The 16,010-nt window shown below is 38.8% G+C and overlaps 1 protein-coding gene across 1 annotated transcript; it reads right to left on the reverse strand.

Annotated features, from left to right (window-relative positions):
• Positions 1-3,362: 3,362 nt before the first annotated feature.
• On the reverse strand, positions 3,363-15,704 carry LOC117660852 (interstitial collagenase-like). The gene is made up of 10 exons (XM_034409167.2): positions 15,597-15,704; positions 14,666-14,910; positions 12,228-12,376; positions 11,986-12,114; positions 10,886-11,047; positions 9,853-9,970; positions 9,277-9,410; positions 6,573-6,729; positions 4,608-4,711; positions 3,363-3,667 (listed from the first exon to the last, which is right to left on the reverse strand). Exons 1-10 carry the CDS (start codon positions 15,702-15,704, stop codon positions 3,564-3,566), a joined length of 1,410 nt encoding a protein of 469 aa, XP_034265058.2. The 3' UTR covers positions 3,363-3,563.
• Positions 15,705-16,010: the final 306 nt, after the last annotated feature.

A 16,010-nucleotide genomic window follows, 5' to 3' on the forward strand; every position in this document is an offset into this window, starting at 1 on the left:
CATTAATGCAATTATTCACTCTTCAATGCTCACTAATCCTCCCTCCAAGAAATAGGATTAGAGTTTGACCTAATGAATATTCAAGCTGATGGAATCCTTCATTTGTGAATTGTTAGTATGAGCCCAGACAACCAGAAGTAACAAATAATAAATATTGTAGCAAGTTAGGAAGCCATAACCTAAAGAATTTCAGCCCCTGTCGCAACTCAAGTACTGCCCTCAGTTTGTTTTTCTGCACTCCAAACGTCTTGCATTTCCTTTTCCTTCCTGTTCTGTGTGACAGATGGCTTGTCTCCCTGCTTTTGATGGGACAGGCCTGTTTGTCTCTGTTCCTTGTTTTTGCAATAGTCAGATTTGGTCCCATGTTTTGTCACTGGTGTGAGAACTAGATCTATATAAAGGGAGGACAACATGAAGCCACCCTGCTCATGGGACATGGAATTGATAGATAAATAAGGTCAATAACATCCTTTTTCTCCACATAATCATTAAAGCTCTGAAAGGCCCTGTGCCCCCAAATGAGGTAGAGTGAGAATGAGGTAGAATAGAATAGAGTAGAATAACAGAGTTGGAAGGGACCTTGGAAGTCTAGTCCAACCGCCTGCTTAAGCAGGAAACCCCATACCACTTCAGACAAATGGTTATCCAACATCTTCTTAAAAACTTCCAATGTTGGAGTATTCACAACTTCTGGAGACAAATTGTTCCACTGATTAATTGTTCTAACTGTCAGGAAATTTCTCCTTAATTCTAAGTTGCTTCTCTCCTTGATTAGTTTCCACCCATTGCTTCTTATCCTACCCTCAGGTGCTTTGGAGAATAGCTTGACTCCCTCTTCTTTGTGGCAGCCCCTGAGATATTGGAACACTGCTACCATGTTACCCCAGTCCTTTTTTTCATTAAACTACACATACCCAATTCCTGCAACTGTTCTTTATATGTTTTAGCCTCGAGTCCCCTCCAGTCCCCTAAGGTAGGATGAGAATGAGGTAGTAAAACAGAAAGGCCTTCCCAAAGGCAAGAAAGCATTCAGAAAATATGAAGATAATTTGATCAGTATTGGAAAACTGCTTTCATATGGTACCACGGAAACTCTGAGGTTATATGTAAACAGTCACTAGAAGTCATCACTGAATTGATGGCACTTTTGTCTTGTAGCTGTTTATATTCTTCTAAAAATGCTTGCCCTACACAGAATGTCGTGTTGCATCTCTAAAAGTCTGTAGAGATTCAGTAAAGAAAAAACAAGAAAGTCCAGTTGCCTCCTGAAAAAATTGCATCTCTAAAGATACCTGACAAGTACTGATTGATAAGAGTCTGGTCTAATCCAGAATTTTTACCTTCCCAATATTTCTATTTTTTCTAAAATACACTTTGGACATTATTGACACTTTCTTCCAGTAAGAGGCCTTCTTCCTACAGGCCTAAATGTACAGACTGAATTCTACAGGATTCATTGTGATGTGGAAATAATAGTGATATAATGTGTATTATTATGGAGTCCATAGTATAAAGTACGTAGTATATGAGGTACACTGCAGAATATTTTAGTTACGTTTTTATCCTGAAAGTCAGGATGGCTGAAAGTCTCATTCATAAATGTACTTCATAATTGGATGACTGTGTTATGAAAATGTGTTGCCGGAATTTTTTACATCTGTGACTAATATTATACATCAAACAGCAAATGTGAATTTCTCATATTGCCTCACATGCAGTGAAGTGAATTAACATTTTCAATGGTGATCTGTGACTTCTCAAATCAATTCATGGTAAATGAAGTGTTTTATAGGTGGAAGTTAATATGGTTAAATATTATTTCTTTCTCTCTTTTTTTGTGCTTTAGGCTAATTTAGCCAGCACCTTATAAATTTCTTTTTTTTTATTGAAAAAGTTTTTCAAATACAAATTCCCCCCCCCTTTTTCCCCCCTCCTCCCTAACCCCCCCTCCCCCTCCCCTCTCCCTGTGACTTCTTCATAGTAAAACCCAAGTTCATAACAGATTATATAATACTTTACCATCCCCTTACTCCATCCCCCATATGCTGACCCTTTCTTTCTAATAATATTATCATATCCCCCTTATACTATACATTTCAAAATAACATTCTATTATAACATTATATAATAACTCCTAATTTAGCATAATAATATTATTATATCTCCCAGTTTAGCGATTTCTGCTCATAATCTACCCTTTTTCTAACCCCCCATACATATATCTCTTAAATCAAATCTTTTATGTATATTAATATAACATTTCAAAGCCTTCCGCTATAAAACTATATAATAAATTCTAATTTAACATTTATTCAATTCATAGTCTACCCATTTCCTTCACCCCCATCGTTATATCTCTTAACTCAAATCTTTTACATATATTCATATCTAAACATAATATCCCTTTTCTTAAACTAAACATTCAATAAATCAATAAACTAACCTGTCTCCACCCACTTTCCTACAAGACTACCATACTTAATAATTCTTAGCATCTTTATTCTTCTGCCCACACCACTAAAAAATATTCCCTTATGTAAATAAAATCCTCTTAAAAAGATTTTAGGCTTGTAATCCATATAATATCTTCTGTAATGTCTGTCTTTCAACTGGATAGTAAACTCCATCACCCATGTTAGGGTAACATCACATCCTAATTCCAACAGTATGTTCGGTATCTTCCATTACCATCTGCCCCCATCAATAGCAAATATCTTCCAAAAAAAAACAACAACCACCCGAGTGACTTTATATTTGTATTCCATATAGTGTCTGTAGAGGTGTCTTTTATCCAAATTATTAATTCCAACCACCGTAATAGGGTAACAGCCAGATCATCTGCATGCCCCAATTCCATAACACTCTTGCCTTGTGGCTCAAGATAAACGTAATATATTTATCAAAGAATCCAAAAAAAAGATAGTTCCAATCCATTCAGTTTAAGCCCCTTTTCACATCCCAAAAATACAGCACTGCAGAGGTCTGTCATTCTCCTCAGGATAATATAAACCAATACTTTGCCGATTATTTTTTCATATATTCAATCATCTCTTAAATAACTGGCATTACACTGTTTAGTTTAAAAGTTTTTGTTTTTATGAGACCTGCTTCTTCTTTTCTTGACTTTTTGTGGGTTGGATCGCAATCCTGATTTCCTTTCTGTAAATTGTATATCAACTATTTGGTTTTCATGCTGATCTATAACTTGATCTTGTTGGTTTTGCTTTTTTTTTTTTCACCTTATAAATTTCTTAAATTAGTTACTCCAGAGTACAGCAATGTAATTCTTGTGTAATACTGTAGTAATATGTAGTAATATTTGCATGCGTTCAAACAAATGAAGCAATCATCATATCTTTCACAAGAAATAGTTTATTCAATGAGCAGCATAGATTACATTTACATATTAGTGTTTAATGTAGTTAATCAGCCAAAGTTGATTTACATTTATATTAAATACAAAACCACAGGTTATTACTGCATTCTCAGTCAAGCTTGTTAAATTCTGTGATGCCTGTAAATCAGAATTAGTTATAACCCCTAGGTAGCATTGATTAAATACTTTAACAGTTCAGCCAAGAATTGCTTCTTCGAATGGGCCGAACAATTCTTTCATTCTTAGGATCAAACTGAAACACTTTTGTTCCTCGGAAGAAATAGATATATCCTGGGGGGTGAAAAAAAGAAAGAAACATAAATAAAAAACCGGGTTTTTTTCAGATCTAAAGATAACTTTTTCTTTACAGATTTCTAATGTGAATTTAAGAAGATTTGAGCTATTTAAGAAGATTTGAGTTCATACAAGATATTAAGCCACAATGACAATGCACCATATGAATCCAATCAATTGTGATTTAGTCCTTAGATCACGGCTGCTCGTATTTTATTTCACAAACTATGATTCAGCAACATTTAGATTTAAGGCATGAATATAGATACAGGCTTCGTTTATTTTTATTTGCTGAATTAATAGATGATAGATGTTTTGTACACTTAACATTTTCTAGTCTTTAGCGTGCCACAAGTCTCATGTGATTTTTTTAAAAATGAAGATAAAGTAAAAAATCCAAAATGGTTAAAGGAGTGTTACTAAGAACATAATCTAAAATGAAGGGCCTCCTAAATGCAGAAGGTTTAAAAGTTATAATGCCCAGTGCAGTGTGTAAACCCATTGTGTATGTTCTATTATACTGGGAAGAAAACGTTTATATATCTAAAGTTTATTGTCATTGTATGTATTTACACAGTATACCCATACAACGAAATTCACATAACGCCCAGAGACCAAGCCCAACACACATGACAATCCCCAGACACCCCCCCACCCACCAAAATTCCCCACCCCTAAACCACCCAAACATCCACACAACAGACCAAATAATACTGTCCAACAGCTCACTGATGGTGGCCCTTTAGTTCAATGTTGAACTAATTATAGCTCTGGGATAAAAACTAGACAAGTGCAATTATAGCTCTGGGATAAAAACTAGACGTGTGGTCCAAGTTTTAATTTAATAATGCTGATGATAATATAAATAAAAATTAAGTCAACCTGGATCCTAGATAAACCTTGTTTCTCTACCATAACAACTGAGTCATTTACTTACCATTTTCATACAAAGCAGCATCAATTCTGGGTTTAATCCCTTTAAAATCTTGGGCTATGTTTCTAGGGTATCCTTTTTCCATGCTTTTTTCCATTTCATTGTATCTGAATGGAGATTACAAATGTCATTATTGAAATGCATTATAGAAGACTGTTTAATTAAAGGAAAAAGGATTCAAGTTGTAATGATCAATTGAAGAAATACAGGAAATGAAAATTTCCTCAACTCAACTCAAATTTTCTCTCTAAGGTAAAAAATTACTTTATGGGCATATCCATGAAGATTTCCCACTGCTGCCTTCTGTTTTTTTTTTTTTTTTTTTAACACTGCAGTTTATCTTACAGTGCTGATATTGCTTGAACATCTCAAAGGCGGACCTGACCCTGAAAAGTTCCCATGCTGGATAAGTTCACCCAGGTGTTCTCAAAAACTACTTGCAAATTTTGGATGTTTAGTTGTTGTAGTACTTTTAAAGAAGGTGCAGAGAATCAGTCACTTTCTGAGTCATGAAAACCTAGCTCAGCTTCTGAATTATGAGGACAGCCACAAGCCAAAAAAGGCTGCCTGCCATGAAGAAATCAGCGGTGGGTTTCAGATATTGTTACCACCGGTTTACCGCACGCATGCATGCTCGCTTCATGCACTCGCACACCTTCAGTGCATGCACCCGGCCTTCCACACATGCACTTTGCTTGCATGCGCGCCTTCCAGCATGTGCCCAGCGTCGAAAACATGGCTAAATAGGATGGCATAACATCTACTCTACCAGTTCGGGCGAACCAGTCTGAACCAACTGAATACCACCTCTGGAAGAAATGTGGGAAAAGTCCATCTTAAAATGACTGGATTTAGTTCCCATTGAAGAGGTTAATTGTGCTTAAAGCAGATTTCATTGAAAAATAAATTCATTTAACAGTCTTGAGTCCAATCTGGTGTTTTTTTTCAAATGACAAAAATGACCTTGGGTGACACATTTGAATGGGACCCCTTTCCAAATCCCAGGGAGCCAGTCAAGATTGAGACTGTTATCCTGAGAACGGACTGGCAAATAGAAAACACTTGTTCCTTTTCTCCAGTCGCCTTTGTTTAATGCCATCATTGGAAGTGCCTCAAATGGAAGAAGAAATTGAGAAGGTTTTGTTTTGTTCCAAAATTAGGTATGAAGAATGGGAAAATCAGGGAATACCTGTCTCCATCTGTTGTGATCTCATTCAATTTGGATTTCCAGATTTAACCAAGTTGCATATCCAAATTCAGTTACTAAATCTGTTTGGACTCCAGAATCAAATAGGAAATTCTTTTTTTCTCTCTACTCAGATGAGTCGAAAGCTCATGATTTTATTCTATTTGGGGTTCTTTTGCTTTGAAAAAAAAACAAACCCTAAACAAATTCAACTGGATTGCCTTTAAATCAAATATTCAAGTAGAATATTCACACATTTGCATTTAAGCATTAAAAGAACCTTATGGGAAATATGCTTTGCTTTATATCATCAAATAATGTAAGCAGAACTGAAACATGAGAATCTCTAGCACACGGGTGTCAAACTCGATTGCATCACGTGGTATATTGTGACCTATTGCGATGTTTTTTGCCTTTGCGGAGCCGGGATGGGCATGGCCTGTGCATGACGCATCTGCCCCATGGGCAGCCAGTTTGACAGGCCTGCTCTAGCATGTTCTCTTTGGTTGTGTTCCTCCAGAATAGCAGCTGATTGGATCAGCAGCAGATGTTCCTAGTCAAAGAAAATCTATGTTATACTTTCATGCTCTCTTGATGTACAAGAGGCTTTGGGCTTGGATCACAATGCATACCCACCATCTTGCAGATTTTGACCTCTTTTGATTACCAATACACTATTATAGACTACATTTCCATTATATATTGTTTCTTAAAGATTAATACTTTAAGACTAACAACATTGTAAGCAAGTCGTATTAAGATTGCAGAACACTGATCCATACCTCCAATACTTGTTCCCAATGAAAAAATAGGTCTTCCCAGTTTCTGAATCGCTGAATGCAGCATCAATTTTCTTCACATTTCTTGGTAATCCCAATCTGTAAATACTTTGAGCCTGGCCAATGACATCATATCCACTTAGAACCCAATATTTGTTTCCTAAAAAGAGAAGAAGTAATATTAGACGTAATCATATTTCTTGAGACTCTAGGCCAGGGGGTGTCAAACCTGTGGCGTCATGTTGTCACCACGTGATGTATCACAACTTTTTCCTCCTTCGCGAAACCGGGGGTGGGCGTGGCCAGCGTGTGACGCATCTGGGCCGTGGGCTGTCAGTTTGACACCTCAGCTCTAGACTTTCCCCAAGTTTGGTTAAGAAAAACATTATTTCAATATTGAAAGAATGATCACTTCTGAGCCTTGTCATGTTTCCCACTGTTACTTGCAGCATCTGGAGAAACTGGATACTGGTTTTAAAAGAAAGATGGAGCTTTTTTAGATGCTTAAAATTCTACATGTGGGCATTCATAGCTCAGGGGTCTGTGTGTCTATTGATAGCAATAAATACTTGTTAGTAAAGAAGGGAGATCCTTTGTTCTCTGAGGATTTGACACCATCCTAATTTTTTAAAACATGAACAAGTGGCAGCTGTAGGATGTTGGGATCTGGCTTAAATCTTTCCAGCAGGCTGAAATGCAGTTCTCATTGGCAGCAGAGCCATCTTGATAAAATATAGAGAAAAACCAGAAGAGAAGCTGGAAAATTAGGCAGAGGGAGGCCAGGACAAGACAAGAACTGAGTTATCTGCCTTCCAGTCACGCTAAACAAATGCCAGCACGAAGTCAGACTAGGCTATGAGTTCGTTCTGAATAATTTGTTCGGTGGTGGCACAGTGGTTAGAGTGCAGTAACAGATTAACAGAGTTGGAAGGGATCTTATAGGTCATCTAGTCCAACCCCCCGCTCAAGCAGGAGACCCTACACCATTTCTGACAAATGGCAGTCCAATCTCCTCTTGAAAGTCTCACGTGATGAAGCTCCCACAACTTCTGAAGGCAACTTCTGTTCCATTGGTTGATTGTTCTCACTGTCAGAAAGTTCCTTCTCATTTCTAGGTTGAATTTCTCCTTGGCTAGTTTCTATCCATTATTTCTTGTTTGGCCTTCAGGTGCTTTGGAAAATAGCTTGACCCCCTCCTCTCTGTGGCAGCCCCTCAAATATTGGAACACTGCTATCATGTCTCCCTGATCCTTCTCTTCACTAGACTAGCCATGCTCAGTGCATGTAACCGTTCTTCATATGTTTTAGTTTTCAGTCCCCTAATCATCCTGGTTGCTCTCCTTTGCACTTTTTCTAGAGTCTCAACATCTTTTTTATAGTGTGGTGACCAAAACTGGATGTAGTACTCTAGGTGTGGTCTTACTAGGGCTTTACTTCTGCTGATCACCTGCCAGCAGTTTGGCAGATCGAATCTCACCAGGCTCAAGGTTGACTCAGCCTTCCATCCTTCCGCGGTCAGTAAAATGAGGACCCAGATTGTTGGGGGCAATACTCTGTAAACTGCTTAGAGAGGGCTGTAAAGCACTGTGAAGCGGTATGTAAGTCTAAGTGCTATTGCTATTGCTATTTACCAACTGGGAAGAATTCAGACAGTGTAGTAAACCATAATGTGAGATATGTGTGTGTGTTTCAGGTTTGGCTTAATATGATCAATGAAGCCAGTTATTGGGGTGTATGGCTTAGCATAAACCAGTGTTTCTTAACATGTAGTTCTAAAACCATTGGGGGTTCCACTCCCACAAGACCCTATCAAAGGTCCAACAAACCAAAATAATTTCCCATCCTTTAAAAAAATAATACAGTTTTAAAATACACACTCTGCTACAAAGATGTTCCTTGAGGATGGGCGCCAGCCAGGGGTGAAATCCAGCAGGTTTTGACAGGTTCTGGAGAAATTTTGAGCAGTTCAGAGAACCGGCAAATACCATCTCTGGCTAGCCCCAGAGTGGGGAGAGAATGGGGACTTTGCAGTATCCTTCCCCCAGGAGTGGGGTGGGAATGGAGTTTTTGCAATATCCTTCCTCCAGGAGTGGGGAGGGAATGGGGATTTTGCAGTATCCTTCCCCCAGGAGTGGGGAGGGAATGGAGATTTTGCAATATCCTTCCTCCAGGAGTGGGGAGGGAATGGGGACTTTGCAGTATCCTTCCCCTGCCATGCCCACCAAGCCACACCCACAGAACTGGTAGTAAAAAAAATTGGATTTCACCACTGGCTCCAGCACAAGTCTGAAAACTCAGAAAATAAAACCTCTCATCCTGGTTTACCAACCTAGATTGGATCTTGCAATATAATCCTGGGACATGTATATTTTTGCCTTCATTTGTCACAGCCCATCAAACAAGTTTGAGAACTAGTAGCGGCAGTGAAGGCATCATTTTTAATTGTTAATAGGATTAAATATTGATAAATACAACCCACATAAACAAAAGCTCTTTTGGGGTCTCCTGTAATTTTTAAATGTGGAAAGAGGTCCTAAGAGAAGAACATTTAAGAAACACAAGAATAACCTAAAAAGAAAGATTAACAAAGTAGACATTGGTATATTGAACAAAGGATGCCCCTTCTTTCCTAACAACTCTTTTTTCCTTATGGTAAGAGCAAGTCTCGTTAAATTTATAAGGAAATCAAAGCATTGTCATTACTCACCTTTAAAAATTAAAACGTTATCTTTCTCAAAGTTCTCATAAGCGGCATCGAAACTGGAAGGCAGAGTTGGCCAGAAAAGAGAAATGAAATACAGTTCCACATTGGACAGCTGAGGGTGCTTACGCCAAAAGTGCCTAATAGTAAAACAGAAGTGGCATATTACCAAATGTGGCATCTTTTCAAAGAGGGAAAAAATTAGCTGGAGTTCCATATCTTAATAATATAAGACAGGGGTACCAAACTCAAGGCCCGCGATCTGGATCCGGCCCGCGGGGTGCTTAGATCTGGCCCGCGGGGCTGCCCTGGAAACAGCGAAGGACCAGCCTATGGTGCCTCTGTGTGGCCTGCCCGGGCTCTGTTTTTCCTGGCAGAGGGCCTCAATAGGTGACATCAAGCTGGCCATGTCCCATGGCCATATCCCATGGCCATGCCCCCCCCCACTCCCCCAAGGTCAGACACAACCCTGATGTGGCCCTCAATGAAATTGAGTTTGACACCCCGGATATAAGGGTCATATCCTGTTTATTGGGAAAATATTACTCAAACGATAAGAAGTATTTTAAAAACGCAACTTACCTGTCCTTAAAGAACAAATATTCTCCACGCATGGTGGTAACAGCATCAAAAGTAGTCTTAGCAGAGCATGCTTCTGGTGTAGAGGGTCCTGTTGGTTGTATTGGGCTTTCTGATTTTCCTAAATAATAATAAAAAATGATATGGAAGCTATTAAGTAGATATTAAAAACAGCTGTAATTATCAAGATTTGCTACCTTAATCACTGGTGGGATTCAGCCAGTTCGCACCACTTCGGGAGAACCGGTTGTTAACTTTCTGAGCAGTTTGGAAAACTGGTTGTTGGAAGAAATCATTAGGGCAGAGAATTGTTAAATTACTTGAATCCCACCACTGACCTTAATGTTAGTGTTTGGAGTAGTACGAATTCAAATGTGACTTTGCTAGTAGTGGGGAATTTTAGCTATAATGAAATTAATTATTACACTATTTTAAGGCATATACCTGGGAAGAATATGTTAGTTCCAAGGTATCCAAAATTTTTCTTTTGGAAATCTTACTTAAATGAATAGGAGCTTGCAGTTAGCAGTGCTTGTACTGCTTGGCAAATATTTATTTACATTTGGGAATCAAGTTGCAAAATAGCAATAACACTTAGACCTATATACCGCTTCACAATACTTTACAGCCCTCTCTAAGCAATTTACAGAGTCAGCCTATTGGCCCCAACCAGTGGTGGTATTCAGCCGGTTTTATCCGGTTCGGGCAAACCAGTAGCGGTGGCTGTGGGAGGCTCCGCCCACCTGACCGGATGTCATCATGTCCCATTTTTGACTCTCTGTGTGCACACTCACATTTGTGAACCGGTAGTGAAGGTAAGTGAATACCACTCCTGGCCCCAACAATCTGGGTCCTCATTTTACCAATCTCGGAAGGATGGAAGGCTGAGTCAACCTTGAGCCAGTCAGGATCGAACTCCTGGCAACGAGTCTTCAATAGTGCATTCTAATCACTGTGCCACTAATGTTCACCAAGGCATGCTTTCTAGTCTAAGGGCATCCCATTCAATTTAGGATTTGATTTCTCTTGGCCTTACCGTAAATGGCTTGAATGCCATTGATATCATCCTGCGGAAGACGAAATAATTTTGGCGCCGTGTAGGAGTAGTTAGGAAACATCAAGGCCCCAACATCCGTGGAATGAGACAGACCCAACGAATGGCCAAACTCATGAGCAGCAACAAGAAATAGGTTGCGGCCTAGGGGGAAAAAAATGAAAAAGAAAATCCTTTTTATAGAAAGCAACAACAAATTCACAACAGATCTACTTCTCCTTCAGATTAAAAAAAAAAAAATCAAAATTCAGCATTTAGCATTTAAAGAAAAAGGAATATTCCCATCTAGGTTTAGTAATCATAGTTGACAGGGAAGGAGAAGGGCTTGGTTCCCTCCCATGAATTGTATAGGTAATTAAAGCATGTTTCATTCGTCTTTTTGCTTGTAAACTTCATTTCCATTGCTTGCAACAGAACAAAGTCGCTGCAATAGAGAAGGCAGTGTGGGTTGGGAGATAAATCTGAAGACTTGAGGAGATGGGAAAGGAAAAACTAAAACCCTTCTTTATGGAGGGGAAGCTATGCAGGATTTGAAACAGAATTGGGTCTAATTTCTGTACCATTCAGCCTGCTCAGTGACTGCCAACTACTTGCGATAACTACTGGTTTACAGTTTAAGTAAATAAAGTAAATTCCCAGTTGTTCATTTGGTTTCTTGGAGATTGTAGCAGTGGTGAAATTCAATTTTTTTTCACTACCGGTTCTGTGGGTGTGGCTTGGTGGGCATGGTGTGGTTTGGTGGGCGTGGCTTGGTGGGCGTGGCAGGGGAAGGATACTGCAAAATCTCCATTCCCACCCCACTCCAGGGAAGGATAATTCAAAATCACTATTCCCACCCCATTCTGGGGCCAGCCAGAGGTGGCATTTGCCGGTTCTCTGAACTACTCAAAATTTCTGTTACCAGTTCTCTAGAACCTGTCAGAACCTGCTGAATTTCACCCCTGGATTGTAGCCTATATTGGGGAAGCTGTCATATATTTCCAGGTCTACCATCTCATCTGGCTGCATCTATAGATAAATTTCAAGTGCTTATATCCTTGCGTAATCTACATGTTTACAGTTCAAGAATGATTTCGACATACCTCTTGGGCCATCTTTTGTCCAAAATTCTTCTTCATCAAAATGAGCATCTCCACCAATGTGTTTCCCTGGTTGAAAAGCATGTGCCAGGATTCCATCAGGGCCATCAAATGGAGAATTGTCACCATGGTCTAAATGTAGAAGTAGTAAGAAGTTCAATTAGGCAATTTATTTATTTATTTATTTTGCTTATACAGTGGTCCCTGAAGCTAGGCTCAGCTCAAGGCTAAACCTATGTGGTTACCTCTGGTATGGAAAGAGATCATGATATCGGCTTCACCATCATAGATTCTTGTGAAAGTTAGAGGTGACACATTGCTCCAGACTTCAAATGCTTTTCTGATGGCTTCATCTGTATCAGATTGAGGCATATCTGAAGTGTAGCTTACAATCCTATGAAATGAAAGAGGAGTAAATTATTAGGCAGCCACAAGAGTGGTCTAACTAAACCAGTATTGGAGATACCGAGTCACAGCAGCTTTCCAGGATTCCAGAGTTATCTCAATCCTGTCTGAGCCTGCAGGAAAGGAATCTTTTACACCAGGGGTGTCAACCTTGCGTCGTCACAGTATCGTCACATGATGTATTGGGACTTTTTCCCCCTTTGCTAAACTGGACATGGCCAGCATGTGACGCATCTGTCCTGTGGGCTGCGAGTTTGACAGCTCTGTTTTACACAGAAAGCAATGCTTTTTTATTGAATCAAACATTTATTTTATGTATATCCCACCTTTATTATTTTTACAAATAACTCAAGGGGTTGAATGTATCCAACACATCTTCCTCCTCCTGTTTTCCCCAGATAATAACCCTGCGAGGTGAATTGTGCTGAGAGAGAATAACTGGCCCCAAACTAGCCAGCTTTCATGGCTAATATAGGATTTGAATTCATTCATGGTTTCCAACTTTCTAATCTGTTGCTTTAACCACTAGACCGAAGTGACTCAAATGGAAATTAATCATATTAAATGGAGTCTGGGAAGGCCTTAGCAAAATTTCTCTTCACAAGGGCTTAAAGTAATATGCTTCTTTCCAAATAACAACAACAACAATATCAACAATATAACAATATAACAATATAACTGGAGCCTGAGTGGCGTAGAAGGCTAATGCCTCCTACTAAGGCAGCATTTAACATCCAGCTGCCTGCAATTATTGCGAGTTCAAATCTCACCAGGCTCAAGGTCGACTCAGCCTTCCATCCTTTCTAAGGTGGGTAAAATGAGGACCCGGTTTGTGGGGGCAATAAGCTGACTTTGTATAAAATATACAAAAGTATGAAGGCTATTGCTTAACGCATTGTAAGCCGCCCTGAGTCTCCAGAGAAGGGTGGCATATAAAAATAAATTAAAAATAAAAATAAACAACATCATATATTTTAAGAAAATACTTGATCGATACCTAGGATCCTGGCAGCAACCCGTATCAACCATTAGTGCCAGTTAATAATATTTGTGGTACATTTTTAAATGTTCAGTTGACTGAGTTTCATGTTTAATGAATAAAGTAAACAACAACAACAACAACAACAACAACAACAACAACAACAACAACACATCAAGAAATTGCAGCTTCCTGAAATAATACCAGCGGAACTGCAAAAAACTGCTCTACTCGGAACATCATATATTTTAAGAAGATACTTGGTTGATACCTAGGACACTGGCAGCAACTTGTATCAACCATTAGCATCAGTCAATCATATTTGTGACACATTTTTAAATGTTCAGTTGACTGAATTTCATGTTTAATGAATAAAAGAGATAATAATAATAATAATGGCAGACCTAACAATGATTTGGATCCGAGTGAGCAGAAAGGATCTCTTTTTCACTTTTGGGATTCTGATTTAATTTGCTGCTCTGAAGTTTCTCTTTGGGTTTATTTTTTTAAAAAAACAACGAATACTAAATTAAAAGTGATTTGTTGCAAAAGTTGCTTCTTTTCCAGTCACAAGGTGGGTTTTTTTGAGATTCTGCTGGATGTGATGGCCCCCATCTTCTTCCAGCTCAATCGATGTTAAAGCTTTTAATTTGACTGATAAACATACTCTGATTTCAGAAAGTAAATACTGTTTGTCAGAGAGAGGCCAGGCTGATCCCTGGTATACTAAACAGGATTCTGCTTCTGAATATCTCCTAGTCTTAAACAGGTCTTTGAAAATGCAAAATGTGCTATAAAATAAGAAAGTTTGAAAAACATTAATTGAAATTTCTCATCACTAAATGGACTGGATGCTAAGACCAATCAAACCCAGCAGTGATATCCTCCCGGTTACATTCGGCTTCCTGAACTGGTAGTGCCGGCGACGGGAGGCTCCGTTCACCCGCCAGGACGTCATTACGTCCCAGTTTTTTACCATCTATACAAGTGCAGAAGGTTCTGCGGATGTGCAGAAGAGGCGCGCACACTCATAGTGCGTGCACACTCCTGCGCACTCCCATTCCTGAACAGTAGCGAAGATAAATGGATTTCACTACTGATCAAACCTCATATTTTGTTTTGATGCATTTTGAAGTTCAAAAAAGGGAAGATGGCAATCATGTGACATACACATGAAAGGGGCGAGGATTCAATCATGTGATTGCGATTTTGACTTTTTGTCTCCCCCTCCCCCGATACCCCTACTTGTATGTTAAGCTGATACCTGGTTTTATTTTTTAAGTACCATAATCTTTTTACCTGTAGGTAATACTGGTTTTCTCCCATTTAGGATTGCCATCTGAAAGAACAAATGACCCCAAGTCAGGTACACCACATCTGGGCTTCTTCATCACTGCCAAAGTTTTCAGGTCAGGCTTTCCAGTCACTTTCAGGCCAAAAAATTCTTGCATTTTTTTGAGATCTTTAGTCAAGATTTCATTTTCATCCATACGGATCTTAGGGCTTCTCTCATCGTTGGATTGGTAGAAGGTCTTTAAGTATTTCTGATAGGAAACAAAAGTAAAGTTACTCTGAATTTTTTTAAAAAATAAATAAATTAAAACGAAAAGAAACCAAGCGAGGGAAATTTTGATGGACTTCTATAATTCTCAGATCCTTCCTGTGGATGGATCTGATGTCCATGTGGACATTAATAACATAAAATCATACCCAGCATATCCAAAAATCATTCTATAGCTTTGGGGAAGGCCATGAAGATTCTTCCCATAAATTTGAAGGTTAAAGTCCTGAAAAATAGAGTTTACTTTTTTTTTTTTAGCAAAATGAACCCCTAAAGAGATTTAGCCTTTTTTAATGATGGTGCAAGCTTAAGGACAGACTATTATATAGAAATGGACCATAACCCAGTGGTGGGATTCAGCCAGTTCGCACCTCTTCGGGAGAACCGGTTGTTAACTTTCTGAGCAGTTTGGCAAACTGGTTGTTGGAAGAAATCATTAGGGCAGAGAACCAGTTGTTAAATTACTTGAATCCCACCACTGCCCTAACCTTAAATAACTACACTTTTACTACGAAGCATAGTAAAAAGATGAGACACATCTCACGAGACACGAAGGTAAATCTGATATCAATAGGGGGAAAAACTAGTCCAGGAGAGAAAAGTTAAAATGAGAGTTCAGTAAAGTTAGAGTTCAGCTAAAATTTCAGCAATTTTTGAGTGTATATTTACCTTCACTAAATCCATGTCAGCATCATTGATCGGTGAATCCACTGGAGTGGCAAAAGCCGATAAGTTGCAGGTGAGAAACAGGAACACCCAAACTGAGAGTTCTGTCATAGTTAAAATCACTGCAGACACTTTCTGTCCTATGAAATATTTATTTCCTTTGAATGTTTCTGGGTTTCGACCATCCTCAGTTTATATAGGAGTTGAACACTTATCTCTGTTCTGACTCATTAGCCTCTGATTGGCAATCAGGGAAAGACTCATCCATGAGCAATAACATTTTCACAACTTCTTGGGCTAATTTAAAAAAAGGAAGAGCCCCCCCCCTCAGTTATGAGAACATACTCAAATATTAATGCTTAGCATTATCTTCACCTTACACAGGTCTCACCACTGAAGGTTAAAAGTCAAAATAAA

This window comes from Pantherophis guttatus, chromosome 5 (assembly GCF_059756535.1).
Source record: "Pantherophis guttatus breed Tessera chromosome 5, ASM5975653v1, whole genome shotgun sequence".
NCBI lineage: Eukaryota > Metazoa > Chordata > Lepidosauria > Squamata > Colubridae > Pantherophis > Pantherophis guttatus.